The 17,992-nt window shown below is 38.2% G+C and overlaps 1 protein-coding gene across 1 annotated transcript in view; it reads left to right on the top strand.

Moving 5' to 3' along the window:
- Positions 1-1,641: 1,641 nt before the first annotated feature.
- The window catches only part of CCDC146 (coiled-coil domain containing 146), a 122,296-nt gene continuing 105,945 nt past the window's right edge, over positions 1,642-17,992 (top strand). Inside the window, exon 1 of the mRNA XM_006834362.1 lies at positions 1,642-1,800. Coding sequence (XP_006834425.1) covers positions 1,642-1,800 — 159 coding nt within the window. The remainder of the gene's footprint in view (positions 1,801-17,992) is intronic.

The following is a 17,992-nucleotide window of genomic DNA, read 5'->3' as shown; positions in this document are numbered from 1 at the left end:
ATTGAAGTTGTTAAAGACTTCATTTAGCTTGGATCCACTATCAACACTCATGGAAGCAGCAGTTAAGAAATCAAATGATTTATTGCATTAGGTAAATTTGCTGCACAAGACCTGTTTGAAGTGTTCAAGAACAAAGATGTTAGTTTGAGGAGTAAGTTGCTCCTGACCCAAGCCCTGGTGTTATCAATTGCCTCATAGACGTGTGAAAGTTGTTGAAATGAATAAGGAAAACTATAGAAGAATTGATGCATTTGCACTGTGGTGTTGAAGAATATTTAAAGTACCCTGGACTGTCAGAAGAACAAGCAAATCTGTGTTGGATGAAGTACACTCAGAATGCTCCTTAGAAGCCAGGATGGCGAGATTTCATCTCCCATACTTCAGACATACTCAGGAAGGACCAGTCCCTGGAGAAATACTTCATGTTTGTTAAAGTAAAGAGTAAGCAAAAGAGAGTAAGACCCCCAGTTAGAGGGATTGGCACAGTAGAAGCACCAATTGGGCTCAATGCCTAATAGCAATTGTGAGGTTGGCACAGGACCAGTTATGCTTGAATCCATTGCTGCTGCCACAGAATTTGCATAAAAAGCACCAAAAAGTGTCTTATGATCAATCAAGATATCACATTAATAAAGTATTGTCATTTATTGTATTATATAAAATTATGATACCAACATTTTTATTTTCTTGATGTCATTAGTCATGTACTACTGTTACTCCTATTATATACACATTTATAAGTAGTAAAATGTTTTAAAAGGGGAAAACTTTAATGGCACTTTTTCCTTCCTCTTTAACCAAAAGGACACCCTGTTTTCATTTTATACCAGGCTCTGAAAATTATGTAGCTGGCCCAATATGATTTGAGGAAGAAACTTTTTTTTTTTAAACTTTTTATTGGGATATTTACAAACTTAAGTTTAGAATGCAAATTTGTTTTCCATCAACAATTCATCTACATTTTTTAAGTGGCTTTAACTGCAATTTCCCACTTACTCCCTGTATCTACTATTTCTCTTTACCCTTTTCTCTTGCCTTCTGAGCTTCACCCATGAGCAAATGCTGCCCTGAATGAACGCTGCCTTCCTGCCCCCAGTGCCCCATTGCTGAGTGGACCTTGCAGTCGCCATCATTTTCCTAAATTTAGCTCCTCCAATGTATGCTTGTATCCACCTCACTCTACAGAGGCCCATAGCCCAGCCTGGCTGTTAAGTTTACTTTTCCAATTGAATTTGTGTGAATTTTATGCTGTGTTTTAAAATTGAGGTTGTTACAGATTCACTCAAGAAGTAATAATTGAGAGCCTTCTACAATATTCAGGGAACAAAAGTAAAGATTCTGTTCTCATGGCATTTATATTCTAGTTAAGATTTATTTTCCAATTAATGCCAAAGAATAGCTTCTCTTTTAGAGTTAGAATTATGGTTGTAAGTGTAGCAATGAAGAACCTTTATACAGCAAATCTACCTCTTCTAATAAAATTATTACAGGGGGCTTTACTGACTCCTAGTTTCACTGGAAAATAATCACTCCATTTACATTTTGATCGGTTTAATTTTTTTGCCCATTACTTTCACTTTATAAGTGAAGACACTCCTAAGTGGCTGAGTGTGGAATTATTTTATTTTAGAATTGTGAAAAATGGAAGACAGTAGTACAGACACAGAGAATGAAGAGGAAGAAAAGAAAGAAGAAACGGATCAAAAAGAACCCATTTACGCTGTAGCACCTACCACTAACTTTCGAGATGAGCGATTTGTTGATTTATCTATGACTCCAGCCTTTCTGTTTCTGCATGAGGTAATTCCTTTTTCTAGATTACTTTGGTAAAGTCTGAATCATCATCTACTTAAAAATTCAGGTAGATCTAAAATGAAATCAAAATAATTTGTTACATTTATTATATAGGCACTTGAACCTCTTTAAAACAAAATTGTCCCTATCCCTTTTTCCAAGGGCTTCCTACAATCCTGGACCAATGCAGTAGAGTAGGTTCTGATATTTTTATTGTATAATAAATATTTGCACAGGCTATTTCATGGATTGAGAAGTGAAGTAAAAGAGGACATTTCTACTATATCTACTTCCATAAAATGAAGACAATAGATTTTGTCATGTAATGATAGAAAGAATATGCATTTACCTCTGAAGATAAAGATAGTTACAATGCAGTGAGCACTCAAATTTTCTACTTTCCATCATCTGAGAAGCAAAAGGAGTGTAAGTTACATATCCATACTCTCTGATTTTTAAAAAAGAAAAATGTACATGTGAGACATGTATGTATTGTTTAAAATGAGAACTGACCTCGTCTGTCACTGTTTCCATGTGGTGCTTCAGAGCTGTCCTTTAGCATGGCTCTAGTCTTGAGATTTTCATGTGATCAGGGGGTTCTGTTGCTGCTAACAATCTATCGTATGTCCAACTTTGCAATAGAACTTCTACTTCTACACTACGCTCCCTACTAATTTCAATTCAATAAAAGTAGTCTAGAATTTATTTCTACCAAATTTAGCCTAACAATACAAAATTACATTTAAGTTTTTTGCTATGAAACAAAAAGATAAAGATTTGTTTTATAAAGTCAAAGGATAATTTAGAATAATTCCTAGTGTATATTGATTATTGTTATAACAATTTGTTAAATATTACTTAATCCCTCAACACACATGCCTCTAATCAAGTGGATATACAAGAGCCTTCCACTATAGCTGCAAATAACTGTTTTAGCTACCCTTTCAGTAGTGATAATTTTATTACCAGCATTGGTAATCTTATTGCATAAGACCTGTTCTTCAAGCCTGCAAAATTTGGCCAAATACAGTGTTGACACAGATAACTTTACTGACTCCTTTCATTTCCATAATACACTCCACTAAGATATTGTTTCTAATTGGCATCTATAGTGTTATTTCTGATACTTTTAATACTCCCCTATGCTTTATGAATCTTATAAGTCTTTTTAACCCTGCCTTATATGTAGGATTACAATGAGTTGGAATCGACTCAACTGCAGTAGGTTTGGTTAGATAAAGTTACCCTCCATCGGTTGGTTAAACAGCAGCTGTAGCCACAGAACACCAAGAGTTGTGTTGGAAACTGAAAGATAAAACGGAAATCCATTTCCAGATGTCCTGTGGCTGACCATCACATTGAAACAACCAGAAGCTGCTTATAGAATTTATGTTATTAGTGTTAAGTCTCTCAACTGGCTTGTCAGTACTTGAAATAGATGAAAGTCATATGGAGTGTTCAGCATGGCATTCATTGATGGTGTTGTTAAGTTCCATTGAGTCGGTTCCAACTCATAGCGCAACCCAGTATAGGGTTTCCAAGGAGCAGCTGGTGGGTTTGAACTGCTGACCTTTTGGTTAGCAGTCCAGTGGTGATCCTACAGCGCCACACCATAGCCCTCTTCAGTTTGGGTCCAAACTATTATTGCAACCTAATCATTCACTGAGATCCTCAAGTTTTTATATTCATGATGCTCTCCTCAGCAGATTCCCTGTTGAGAGGTAAGAGACTCAAATGTTTGGGGAAACTGGCCCCTATCCTAAATGCATGCTGTAAGATTCTAGCCTGCCTGATCACATTGCCTCATAAAGATAATTCCATTCAGGCTGAAAAATACCTATTTGCATGGGCCACTTTTTGAAGTCCTTATATCTGTTCCTAATCTTTCAGAACTTGACTGTGACCCAAGTGAATACCTCTCTTCAAAAAATATGGTGCATAGAAATTTTCTAATTCTCCACTGGCATTATGATGACATTAAACAATAAGATCTACCAGATCAAGAACTATATAGTGTTTTTCACATTTTGCAATGAATGTTAGAAGTGGTGCTTGGGAACCATCAGTGGGTTAATTCTGGATACCTACTCCCCAGCTCTGACATTGCTGCCTAACTGAAACATCACAAACTTTCTTGTACCATTGAAAATTTGACTCTGTCCCCAGTTTCCTTTTCTGTGTAATGAATGTAAGTTACAGCTTTTATAAGAGGCCTGGTGGTATTGTGGCATTGGGCTGCTAACCACAAAGTCAGCAGTTCAAACGCACCAGCCGCTTCACCTGAGAAAGATGAGGTTGTCTGCTCTCCTAAAGATTTACAGCCTCAGGAAACCCTAAGGAGCAGTTCTACTCTGTCCTATAGGGTCGTTCGTTATAAGTCAGAATTAACTCAGTGGTAGAAAGTGGGATAGCTTTCATGGTAGTCCCCAAGTTAGGATGCCTATTTTACTCTTCCTCTATGGTTATGTAAACTACTACTGAGTTATAAATATGACCACAGCTGTCAAGTGTCAGTGTGTCCGATGTTGAACTTTCAAGACTTGGAAACTATAAAACCACTCTTGTCTTAATGTCAAGAGCCAAAATCAAAACATGAAATAATTTGGCCTAAGTGTTTTGGCTCTCTTCTTTTCACCAAGAGCCAACCAGTTCCTCCCTTCTCCTCATTTCATGAAGACAGTTGTCTGGTTGTTGTTAGGTCTTAGACCTCACTTAGCCAAGGCATAGAAAAAAGGAAGCACAGGAACATTTGGGAGGCACAAAGGATATTAGAATATTGGAGGAAATACTAAAGAAGTAAAAGTGTGAATTATTATAACAGAAGATACAATTTGATAAAAATGGAGTGTGGGTGTGTCCAAGTAATTGTCAGTAAGTAGATGAAGAAGATGGACTACATTTGTGAACAGGTGACCTTTTTCACTGAAACAGCTTATTTGTAAAACTGAATTGTTGGACTTCCTATAAAATGTGTAATAAATTGTAGTATTTGTGTCCAAGTTTTAATTGCATGCCACATTAGGTAAAACTAAAATATTAAGAATGTGTTGAAGGGAAATGTTATCGTTGTTAAGTGTCATTAAGTCAGTTCCAACTTACATCAGTAAATATTTTAAGTCCTCTTCTCTTTCAGTGATCAAGGTTGTATCATTGCATATCACAGGTTGTTAATGAGTCTTCCTCCAATCCTGATGCCATGTTTTCCTTCATAGAACCCAGCTTCTCGGATCATTTGCTCAGCATACAGGTTGAATAAGTATGGTGACAGAACACAAGCCTGTCACACAAGGTATACTGAGTGTTCATTTATTTCACAGACAGTAATAGCACTCACTGTACGTCAAGCACTGTCATAAGTAAGGCTGAGTATCATTCTTATTATAGGGGCTGAAACCAAACTTACCTGTTCAACTCTAACTTTATTTTGTGTGTTATATTGCTCCAGCACAAGACAGATTCATAGATATAAGACATATAAAAGGTACCTATTATTTCATAAAGCACTGGAATACTAACCACAAACTTGGCCGTTTGAGCCCACCAGTGGCTCTACAGGAAAAAGATGAGGTTTTCTGCTCTGATAAAGATGTACAACATTGGGATGATCAGAGCTCAACTAGAAGAAGAAAGAAGAAGAAAAAAAAGAGTAATCTGATACAATTTGGTGAATTTGACCTACACGTATGAATGCAGTAGCTCAAAAGAGGGAAAAAATCTTTACAGTGAGGATCATTCCCACCCCCTCCATACACAGAGTAGACAGGAATGGGCAACTTAGACATTGGCTATCCAAAATGGGGGGGGGGGGGCGCTACAAAGGCAAGAAGTGACTGGCTTACAAGCTTTCAAGAGGGAACCTAGATCCAGAGGGCATGGAGGAAGGTAGAATCTCCACTGAGTAGTATCCAATCTGTCTGGACAGGGCTGGTGAAAGGAGATGCGGGTAGGTCTCTTGTGATACAATAGTGAATAATTGTTATCAGGACTGACTGTGAGGGTTGGAAATGTACATGTAGACATTTTGTAGCAAAAGGAGGGGAGTGACTGACTTTGTAGTCTAGGAGTGGAGGTGCCTGAGACCATCAAGGGAGAAGAGCATAGAGCGGGACCCTACCCAGAGAAGCAGTGATGCCTGAGATGGAGGCAGAGATGATGACTTGGAGAGATGGAGCAGCTGGGGACTTTAGATCCAGAGAGGGAGAGGGGCTATGTGCTGATGACCGAGGGGGCAGACTTTAGCGTATACCCTTTGATTGGTTGATGATGCATGGAGGGGATTGTAACCATGGCAATGAAACGATATACAATAGGATGAATGTAAAACTAATGTTCTCCCATGTAAACTATCACATAATTCACAATAAAACATTTTTTTTTTTAAATACAACATTGGAAATCCTATGGTGCTTAACAACAACAATCCCTTAGAAGCTTAATTTGGGGGAAAAAGAAGCTAGAAGGTATTGTTGTTCTTGTTGTTAGGTATCTTCGAGTTGGTTCCAACTCAAAGTGACCTTATGCACAACAGAACAAAACAGTGCCTGATCCTGCACCAACCTCACAGTTGTTGCTACGCTTGAGTCTATTACTACTGACATTGTGCCAATCCATCTCATTGGGGGTATTCCTGTTTTTCACTGACCCTCAATTTTACCAAGCATGATGTCCTTCTCCAGGGACTGGTCCCTCCTAATAAAATGACCAAAGTGTGAGAGTTAAAGTCTGGTCATCTTGGTTTCTAAGGAGCATTCTAGATGTACTTCTTCCAACAGAGATTTGTTGGCTTTTCTGGCAGCCCATGACACTGTTAACATTCTTCTCCAACACCAGAACTCAAATGCATCAACTCTTCTGTGGTCTCCTTATTCATTGTCCAACATTTTCATGCATATGAGGTTACTGAAAATACCATAGCTTGGATCAGATGCAGCTTGTGCTCAAACTAACATCTCTGTTCTTGAACACTTTAAAGAGGTCTTGTGCAGCAGATTTATCTAATGTAATACATCATTTGATTTCTTGACTGCTGCTTCCCTGTGTATTGATACTGAATGCAAGCAAAATTAAATCTTTGACAACTTCTATCTTTTTGCTATTTATTATGATGTTATTTATTGGTCCAGTGGTAAAGATATTTATTTTCTTTACATTGAGGTACAACCCATTCCAAAGGCTGTGATCTCTGACCTTCATCAGTATTTTAAGTCCTCTTCGCTTTCAGCAAGCAAGGTTGTATCATCTGCATATTGTAATTTGTTAATGAGTCTTCCTCCAATCCTGATGCTATGTTCTTCGTATAATCCAGTTTATCGGATTATTTGCTCAGCGTACAGATTGAATAAGTATGGTAAAAGAATACAACCCTGGCACACACCTTTCCTGATTTTAAAACATTCATTGTCCCCTTGTTCTGTTTGAACAATTGCCTCTTAGTCTTTGTACAGATTTCTCATGAGCACAATTAAGTGTTCCATAATAGTAAAGTCTGCACAGTGTTGTCCATAGTTTGGCATTATCTACATAGTTGAAAGCCTTTGTATAGTCAGTAAAGCACAGATAAACATCTTTTTGGTATTCTCTGCTTTCTGCCAAAATCCATCTGATTGATGTCAGCAATGATATCCTCATTCCAAGTCCTCGTTTGAATGCACTCTGAACCTCTGGCAGTTCCCAGTCAATGTATTGCTGCAGTTGTTTTTGAAGTATCTTTAGCAAAAATTTACTTGCATCACACTGAAGGTTTATACAGTGTTATTCATGTTGAAGAGGAGCAAGTATCCCTGAGGACTGAGGTGCAGCAGAAGGCTTTGGGGAAACAGTAGAGCAGGTTGTTAGTTTCCATCATGTTGGCATAGACACATGTATGACAACCTCCTGTATGACAAACACAATGTTGCGTGTTCTGTGCCATCTTTATTTACCATCACTGGTTTGCTCAAATTCCTTATGATCATTGTATATTTTGAGTGCCTTTCAACGTCAGACACTTATCTTCTAGCACTGCATCAGACAACATTCTATTGTGATCCATAGGTCTTTTTTACTGGTTAATTTTCAGAAGTAAACTGCCAAACCTTTCTTCCTAATCTGTTTTAATCTAGAAGTTCCACTGAAACCTGTGCACCATAGATGATTGGGCTGCTATTTGAAATATTAGTGTGTGATCACTTTTAGCACTGCAGTAACTGTGGTGTAAGCCATCCCACTATGACCAATTTACAGATGGTGGTGCAGTAGCAGAAGAGGGATATTTCATACATTTCCATGGTGTCTACTTTAAAATTATCCTGCTATTCTTAAGGCTTGCTCATACCCATACATGCATGTACCGATAATATTTTCACCTGGATAGCACCAAAAGTACCTTAAGCTAAACATATCAACAACTAAATTCATTATTCCTGTCTCAGACTGAATTGTTCTCCTGTGGTGTGACACTGTAGGATAAGCACTCAGCTGCAGATCAGTTTGTATCTCAAGATCGGTGGTTCAAACCTACCAGTCGTTCCTTGAAAACACTGTTGTTGTTGTTGTTAAGTACCATCGAGTAGGTTCTGACTCATAGCGGCCCTGTACAGGGTTTCTGAGGAGCAGCTGGTGGATTTGAACTGCTGACCTTGTGGTTCAAAGTCCAGAGTTGATCCTACAATGCCACACCAAGAGTTCGTGGCATCCCTACACAGGATTGCTATGAGTCATAACCAAATCCACAGCATTTAACAACAACAATAACAATTCTTTCACTTAGTTCCCTCTTTCTTAAAAATGACCTGAAATTTGTCTCTTCTCCTAAATCACCACTTAGAGAACCATTTCCAGGACCAAGGAAAAATGTGAAGAGAAACAGAACCAAAGCAATAGGAAAAAAGAAGAGAATGCATGAGAAATATTAAAGAAGTATAAAATGGTGGGCTTTGTGTCTGAGTGGATTGGAATGAAGAGGAAAATGGTGCTTGAGTTTCTAACTTAGCAAATTGGCTGGATGATGTTCCACAAGCACAGGGAACCCAGAAGAAGCCACCGGTCTTAGGGTGAAGCCCAGTAACTGGACCTCAAGCTCACCGAGAAGTCCCTGGGCTGGACATGTAGATATAGTAGGTTTTTGATAGTATTCAGATTATTTTCTAAAAGGGTTGTAACTTATTACTTAGGTATATTTCACAGCACTATTTCCCACTGTGTATTTATACACATATTTTCATATTGCCATCTTTTTTTTTTACCTAATCACCGTTAAAATTAGCCCTTTTACTGGGATATTTACACAAAGAAAATATACTTTCTGTTTCTTATATAGTTGTTTCTCTTAAGACTGGTACCTGATAATTAATTAATTTTGCATTTTTTAAAATAAAAATCTTAATTACTAAAAGTATTGGTTCTATTCTAATGTGATGAAACATTTGCTCATTTTCTAGTTCAGACCTGCTGTAGAGTTACTGATGAATTTCTTGTGATTATTCCTAATGAAATTGCAAATATTTTTCAAGAAACTACAATATTTTCTATTTGTTTTACACCTTAACTAATAAAGTGAGTGGTTACAAAGATGAAAAGACAAGAGTCACACCTTAAGAAGTTTGCAGTCATAGTAGATTCATGCATATAGTGTAATTGTTACGACTAAGACTGGCCAGATTCTGACCGAGGAATGAAACTTAATCGCCTGTCTCCTATTTTAGCTGACATTTTTCACTTAATAGTCTTCAAATCAACATTTATATACAACTATTTTAGGGTTTTACAAATTGTGTGTTTTTTTTTTTTTTTAACAAACTATGTAGTAAGACAAATAAGGTAAATCTTTATTGCTGTTATTTAAATGTTTCCCTGTTCATTTCTTAGATATCACACCCCTCTAATTGCTTTTAGACACAATGAATTTGGATAACCGAATGTCTGTTTGAACTCTTCCAGTAAATCATGCAATTGTTGGCATGTGTTCACTTTTCCATCACACATCCAGGCAGTCTTGTAAGGATAATTTTTCAAGATTTTATTTGGCTATCATGACTGCTATTAAACAGACTGCTATTTTATTAAACAAGACAGATAGATTCCATTGTTTCTATAAATATTTTTCACTATGAAATTTAAAATATGTATACACATACATATGGAAAGATACACATACATGCATGCTGTTAAGTGCTGTGACTTGGTTTTGACTCATAGCCACCTTGTATATAGTTTCCAAGGAGTGGCTCAGGGGTTTGTCCTACTAATAACCAACCTTGTGGTTAGTAGTCCAGTGTTTATCCTACAGCACCACATCAGGACTCCTGCACACATATATAGATGCAAATAAAGTAAAATCTTTCCTGTGTGAATACCCTGAAAATTTTTTCAAGATTTTATTTGTCAAGAAACTTTAAAACAGGTAGAGTTTAGTGAACAATATAGTTTCCATTTTCTCCATAAATATTTTTCACTATGAAATTATATACAGAAAGAGACAGAAATCGTGTATGTGTGAGGGTTTTTTGTTGCTTGTTTTGTTTTTGTTTTTGCCAATGCAGGTAGCATTCCACTTGGCAAAGTAGACTGCAGAAGAAAGCAGGTGAGAGAAAAGGCCCATGTTAGTTCAGGTGTTTTCATTCCTTAACATCTTCAGAATAATAAACATGAAGGTTAGTTCTAACTGGAATCTGGAGTATTTTCAGAAAAAGTTTGCTATCTGAACAGACCAGGATTAGTGACAAATGGAAGTTGGAAGAGTGTTGACAATTGGAGGTAGAGAAGAATTGCAGTTTTGTTTGCTTCTGCTCTTTGGTTTTCTTCCTTTACTACTCTTGTAAATCTTTCCTGAGCATCCACCAAATGCCAGACCTCGAGCTCGGAACCAGAAGAGAAAGTAGCAGTGGCCCTGAACTCAGCAGCCTTTTGTTCCATCCTTTTGTATACTTGTTTATGTTGGTATTGTGGCAACACAAGGGAGGTACCAGCAAACTTAGAACATAGTGCCAATCCCATTAAATATGTAAAGACAAAAGTTCTTTACATATTTCCAGATCATACCTATCCAGCATACGGGGTGGCATCATGAAATAAAAGGGCAAGGAATTAGCTGACATCAAGCCTCAGATTAAGAAGACAGAAATTTTGTCACCTATAAATACTATCTATGATTGAGAATCAAAAGCCCATTGCCGTGGAATCGATTCCAACTCATGTGATCATATAGGACAGAGTAGACCTACCCAATAGGGTTTCCAAGGTTGTAATCTTTAGAGAAGCAAACTGCCATGTCTTCCTCCCACTGAGTGGCTGGTGGGTTCGAACCACAGACCTTTCAGTTAGCAAGATAGGGGCTGTAATCTCTGTACCACCAGGCTCCTTCAACTGAGAATCAAACCTAAACCACATTCACTGCCATTGAGTCAGGTCTGGCTTATGGTGACCCTATATAGGGCTGCTGAGACTGTAAATCTTGTTGTTGTTGTTGTTGTTAACTTTTCAGTGTGAATTGAATGAAGGTTTAAAGACAAGATCATCAACTTTACATTCAACAAATCTGAGACTGTAAACCTTTATGGAAGCAGACAGCCTCATCTTTCTCCTGCGTAGTGGCTAGTGGTTTTGAACTACTGTTCTTTCAGTTACCTGCCAAACACTTACCCTACAGCGCCACTAGGGCTCATCAATTGTCAGTGGTGGTGAAGGTGGTTGTGTGCCATCGATTCAGTTCTAAGTTATAGTGACCGGGCTTAGGGTTTTCAAGGCTGTAAATCTTTAAAGGAACAGGAAGCTTCATCTTTCTCCTGCAGAGGTACTGGTGAATTTGAATGCTGACCCAGCACATAACCCAATACATCATCAGGGCTCCTTCAGCTGAGAATGTTGTTGTTGTTGTTGTTAAGTGCTGTCGAGTCAGTTCTGACCCATAGCAACCCTGTATAGGGTTTCCAAGGAGCAACTGGTGAGCTTGAACCACTGACCTTGTAAGTTCAAACGGCTTTGCAGTCTGTCTCATTAACCCACATCACCACACCAGGACTCCTCAGCTGAGAATAGATAGGATCAAATTATCTTTTATCTTAATAGTTTGCAGGGGAAAGAATCACTGATGAGCATAGTGGTTCAATAAAATGGATTTTTGTTGAGTTTGTAGCACTGTATGAAATAGCTGTAGAAACTTTATCAAGTCATTTAAGTTCTATGAAATTCTATTCTGTGCTCTTCCCTTACTCCTACCTCACTCCCACCCCCCCACCCCCCAAATCCCTAAGGCTCTCTACAGATACCTAATATATAACATAAAACAGCCCTTCTGAGCCCGTCGTAAGACCCATCTTAGCACAGCCAGAAGGAACCGCAGCTCTGCCTCAGGAGTTCTCGGTGAACACTGTGTCTTATTAATGGTGCCTTTAGGAGGCACTAGAGGATGGAGCTCCATAGCACATCAGGCAGCCAAGCTTCCTAAAATTCCCCATCATAGCAAATGCCTCTCCTTGTTGGTGTGTGCCATCGAGTAGGTTCTGACTCATAGTGACCTGTATAGACTTTCCGAGGCACACTTGGAGGGGGGGATCCGGGGGAGGTGTTGAACCACAGACTTTGTGCTTAGCAGTCAAGTGCCTGTTCTACAACATCACATCAAGACCCTGAGAGATGCTTCTCGTGCACCCCTCCCTCTTAAAACACCTCCAGAAACATGCCTTCCCAACTGGTTTCTCTCTCCACTGTATCTCCACCCATCTTCTCTTTGATCTCTTCAACTACTTCCTTGTTTTGTAAAGCAGTGTTCAGGGTTCCTTCCACTATTCCTTCCCACTCAATACCATATGGTTACCTCAAAGGCCTCCAAAAACAGAATGAGGTGATTAGTAGGTGGCAAGGGGAGGTTGTAGATTCTTAGATTTTTCTTTGCCCTGTCATAAGGATTAAGTATCACCTGGTGCGGCTCTGCTGAATAGGCACTAGACTGCTAACCACAAGATTAGTGCTTCAGACCCACTAATCTTGTTTCCTTGGAAACCTATATAGGGGTGGCTATGAGTTAGAACCAACACAATGGCTCTTCACAACTGTAACCTTACAGTCCATCCTCTGTTCTTTTCTCTCCTTTTACTGTTGCCTCCTACATATTCCATATTTTAGCCAAATGAGACATATTGACATTTTCTTAATGAGCTCCTTGATTTCCAAGCCTCCTGATGCCTTCTGTCAACCCCAGTAGAATTTATGTGCTTCACAATTCTGTCTTTCAAGGATAACTCAGATCCCACCTTATCCCTGAACCATTCCACTTCCTGACAAATGGTGATAACGTCTTCTTCTGTATCCACCCCTCATGGTGCTTGTACTTGCCTTATATCACGTATTATTGTCCTTTCTGTTTAAGCTTCAAAGAACGTTACGAGTAGAAAGTGCATGGTATTCATCTAGATAGTTTTTGCAAATTCTGTTTAGCTCACTCCCTTGGTATGGTACAACCAAGATTTTCAAAGGAGTGAATGTCCACAGTAATTAGTAAGACCCTCCACTGAAGTAAGCATGCTCATGAAGCTTTATTTTTAAAGGCAAACATACAAACGAGACATTTCTTCTGAGTTTCTGAGTTTTGACTTGAAGTCAGCTTAAGTTCTCAGAGAGCTCAGTGTTGAAAGTTGGAAACATTACCCCAAGTCAGAACAACCATACATCTAGTCCAGTTTTATTTTGCCAGCAGAACCCTCAGATTACTACACAGTAGAGATTCAACAATATTCAAATACTTTTTGAGAAAAAAAATCATTTATTTAAGTGCTTTTATAAATGTAGCTCTAAGATATAAAAGCAGACGTATTCTGGAACAATGTTTCACACATCAGACTTTCTTTCTTTCTCTTGGCTTCTTCCCCAACCTCACTGATGTTAACTGTCCTGGGAATACAGTTTGAAATACCTCTCCTCAGCATGTTAAATAACCAAACCTGCATTCATCAAGAAAGTTTCATTCTGTCCTGTCCACCTTCCACAGTTATGTGTGACATCAGGGTCTCTAGATTTCTAACAGTTTGTTCAGGTAAGAACATAAATTTTACAAAATGTTTTGTTGTTAGTTGTCATTGAACCTGTTTCAAGTCATGGTGACCCCACGTGTACAAAGTAAAACTCTTCTCTGTACGGTTGTCAAGGCTGTGACCTTATAGAAGCTGATTGTCAGGGTGATATTTCAAGGCATTTCTAGGTGGCTCTGAACAGCACACCTTTTGGCTGGTAGTTGAATGCTTAACTATTTGCAATACCCCAGGACTTCTTGCAAAATATAGGCTAGTGATAAAAAATACATGTATATATATACCAGCATCAGTACTACTAATTTATAAATGATATTCACATTTCTAAACAATTTCATTTAACAATTAAAGTTAATTTTTTTTCTATTTACATAAGAAATATTTGGTTTCCAAATAACTTAGAAAATGCTCTGTACTGAAGCAGAATTTGTTTCTCAGGGAATTCTACCATGGTAACCATGGGAATAAAACACTGTTTTTAGAGCATAGAAAATTGCTTGTCTTTTTTTGTCAGAATTGTTATCAATTCTAAATTAAGTGCAGAAAAAAAATAACAAATTTTAAGTACTAGGCTAAGTAAGGACAGTAATAAATTTGAAAGTTTATTACCTGTTAAATTAACTCCTAGCAACAAAATGTTATGCAGTTGTTTTGATAAGAGACAAAGCAAAATGTTTCACCTTAAAACTAAGATTTAATTGAAATTGTTTTCCACTTTACAGATTCATACAGAATGCCCAAGTCAAGCAATACTGAAGTTTACTATATGCATATTTTACCCATGGAAAATTAGCCTGCTTTAAGAAGGCCAGGAAAGCTGGAAATTGCTACAGATCTATAAATGATAAACACTTTGTAGATTTGAGAGGTTGATTTTTTTTCAGGGAAGACGTTTAGGGGGATCTAGCTTATTGCTGCATTGACCACAGCAAACAGAGATCACAATGAAACTGTTTCTAGGAAAGTGTCAGCACTCATCTAGTGTCAACTGCTTGTCATTATTATCATGTAGAAGCAGAACACCCTCAAATGTGGAGAATTCTAAACAAAAATTGGAATCATTTATGAAGATTGACTGAAAAAAAATTGACACTTATTTTACTGAATGGAAAACAAATGTAAGCAAATAATTTTGCAGATCCTTCTCTAATAAGCTTTCAAAGCATAAACACATTTGTTTGCCTCTTATATATAGACAATGAGAAGGCCAATTTCCAAAGAGAAACTGTATGAGTTTTCAGATCCTTTGTGATCTGAAATAAACAAGACCTCTGTGTTAGAGGGGACCTGGTGGTACTGTGGGCCTAATGTTGGGCTGCTAACCAGGGTCGGTGATTGAAACCCACCAGTCGCTCGGCAGGAGAAAGATGAGGCTGTCTGCTTCTGTAAACATTTCATCTTGACAATCCTATGAGGCAGTCTTTATGAATTGGGATTAACGCCATGGCAGTGGGTTTGATTTTTTGGATTTTCTGTGATAGAGAAGCTGCTGTTGTTACGTGCCATTGAGTTGGATCTGAGTAATAGTGATTGTGTATAGGGTTTCCAAGAGCAGCTGGTAGGTTTGAACTGCCCAGTCCACTGCTTATCCTACATCGCCACACCAGAACTCCAATAGAGAAGCATCTCATGTAAAATAATATCATTCTTAGTAATTGCTCAGCAATGAGTCAGAATTGACTTGATAGCAATGGATTTAATCTTGAATGGTGGTGGTGGTACTTGTGTGTCACTAAGATACACAATAGTAACCCAGTGTAGGATTTCCACCAAGGCTGTAAATCTTTATGGGAGCAGAAAGCCTCATCTTTTTCCAACAGAGTGACTAGTGGATTCGAACTGCTGACCTTGCGGTTAGCAAACCAACACATAACACACTATGCCTCCAAAGCTCCTAATATTGAATACTAGAGATTAAACTCAGAAATTAAGTTAAGAACATCATTATTTTGAAAAACTCTTATTTACACTACGTTGAAAACCTTAATAGCAGCATGCCATGCACATAACATACAGAGAGTAAAAAGTTATTGGATTTAAATAATGAGTATAAATGCAAGTTATCTTTGAGGAACTAAGACAAAAAAGGGTGGTATGTCCTGTAATTTTTTTTTCTTTCAAAAATTGAGTATACTTATATATTATCAGAGGTATACTATGGGTTTCCTTCTGAAGATGACTAATAAAAATTTTCCAGAAGAAGTACTGTGTCCAGGAAAATGCTGAGCCTAAATTAGCTAGAACAGGGCTTTAATGGTGGTTTGCTTCATGAATTTCAATGAGCAAAGCAGCAGAAGCAGAATTAAATGTGGGCATGGGACCAATAGGCTGCTGACCTGACAGGGAAGTTGTCACGGAGTAGAAAGAGCAAAATCTGGATGATCAAAGGAAGCCATGCTATGGGACTGTGAAGGGGACAGAGAAGTAGTAAAAAAGCAACAGTTCAAAGAATAAAAGAAGCACTAATTACATAGGATTTCATGTAGGAGATTTACAGAAAATAAAGCTCAATGTTGTGGAAATGTATTTTATATAAAATGTTTAAAATAGCTTAGCTATTGGCTAATGGTTGGGATGCAAAGTTGGAAACAAAGAAGGATCAGTAGCTGGAAAATATGGCCTTGGTGAAAGAAATGATGCATGATAGAATTTTGTAAGACCAATGATTTGTTAATTAAAAATACCTTTCTTAAACAAGAAAAATGATGACTATACACATGGGCCTACCCAGATGGAATACACAGAAATCAAATTGACTACATCTGGAAAAGCTGCATATCATCAGCCAAAACCACGTCATTGGCAGACTGTGAAACAAACCAGCAATTGCTCAACTGCAAGTTCAGGTTGTTGTTGTTGTTGTTGTTATGTGCCATGGAGTCAGTTCCGACTCATAGCGACCCTGAACAAGGTTTCCAAGGCTATAAATCTTTATGGGAGCAGAAAGCCTCATCTTTCTCACGTGGAACAGCTGGTAGCAAGTTCAGGTTAAGCTGAAGAAATTAAAATAAGTCCATAAGAGCCAAAATATGACCTTGAAATAATTCCACCTAAATTTAGAGACCAGCTCAAGAGCAGATTTAATGCATTAGACACTAATGACCAAAGACCAGAAGAGCTGTAGGAAGACATGAAGAACATGCAGGAAGAAAGCAAAAGCAAAAGGTCATTAAGTAAACAAGAAAGAAGCAAAAGACCAAAATGTATGTCAAAAGAGACTCTGAAACTTGTTCTCCAGAGTAGAGATGCTAAAGAAAATGCAGGAAATGAAGCAAAAGAGCTGAACAGAAATTTTCAAAGGGCAGTTCGAGAAGATAAAACCATGTATATATTGAAATGTACAAAGATGTGGAGTTAGGAAATCAAAAGGGAAGAACATGCTTAGCATTTCTCAAGCTGAAAGAACTGAAGAAAAAATTCAAGCCTGGGCTTGCAATATTGAAGGATTCCATGGGCAAAATATTGAAAGATGCAGAAAGTATCCAAAGAAGATGGAAGGTCCCATCAAACAGGAGATGAGAAAGAGAAAAAGAAGGGCTGGTTGGGCCAAAGTATGGTGAGACCTAGGGACTCCTGAGCCCACAGACAATAACTTAGCCATGGAGGGCTGGGGCTGAGAATGAAGCATCCAGCTGATAAGAAGTGAGGGGAGATGCACAAGAATGCTCAAACTTGCAGATAGTACCCATTTGACCTTACCTTCAAATGGCTTGATGATCAGAACTTGACTAGAGGAAGATAAAAATTTTTGATAATGAGTGTAAATTGCTACAATTTGATGAACTTGACCTATACTTATGGATGTGTTCTTGTTGTTGTTGTTATTAGGTGCCATCGAGTGGGTACTGACTCATAGCAACCCTATGTACAACAGAACAAAACATTGCCCAGTCCTTGGCCAAACTCACAATTGTTGCCATGCTTGAGCCCATTGATGCTGCCACTTTGCCAATCCATCTCGCTGGGGGTCTTCCTCATTTTCTCTGACGCTCCACCTTACCAAACATGATATCCTTCTCCAGCGACTGGTCCCTCCTGACAATATGTCTGAAGGATGAAAGACGAAGTTTGGCCATCCTGGCCTCCAAGGAGCACTCTGACTGCACATCTTCCAATACAGATCTGTTGGTTCTTTTGGCAGCCCATGACACTTTCAATATTCTCCTCCAACACCATAACTCAAAAGCATCAATTCT

This window comes from Chrysochloris asiatica, unplaced genomic scaffold, assembly GCF_000296735.1.
Source record: "Chrysochloris asiatica unplaced genomic scaffold, ChrAsi1.0 scaffold00010, whole genome shotgun sequence".
NCBI classification, from domain to species: domain Eukaryota; kingdom Metazoa; phylum Chordata; class Mammalia; order Afrosoricida; family Chrysochloridae; genus Chrysochloris; species Chrysochloris asiatica.
This window is presented reverse-complemented; position numbering and strand designations above follow the sequence as displayed.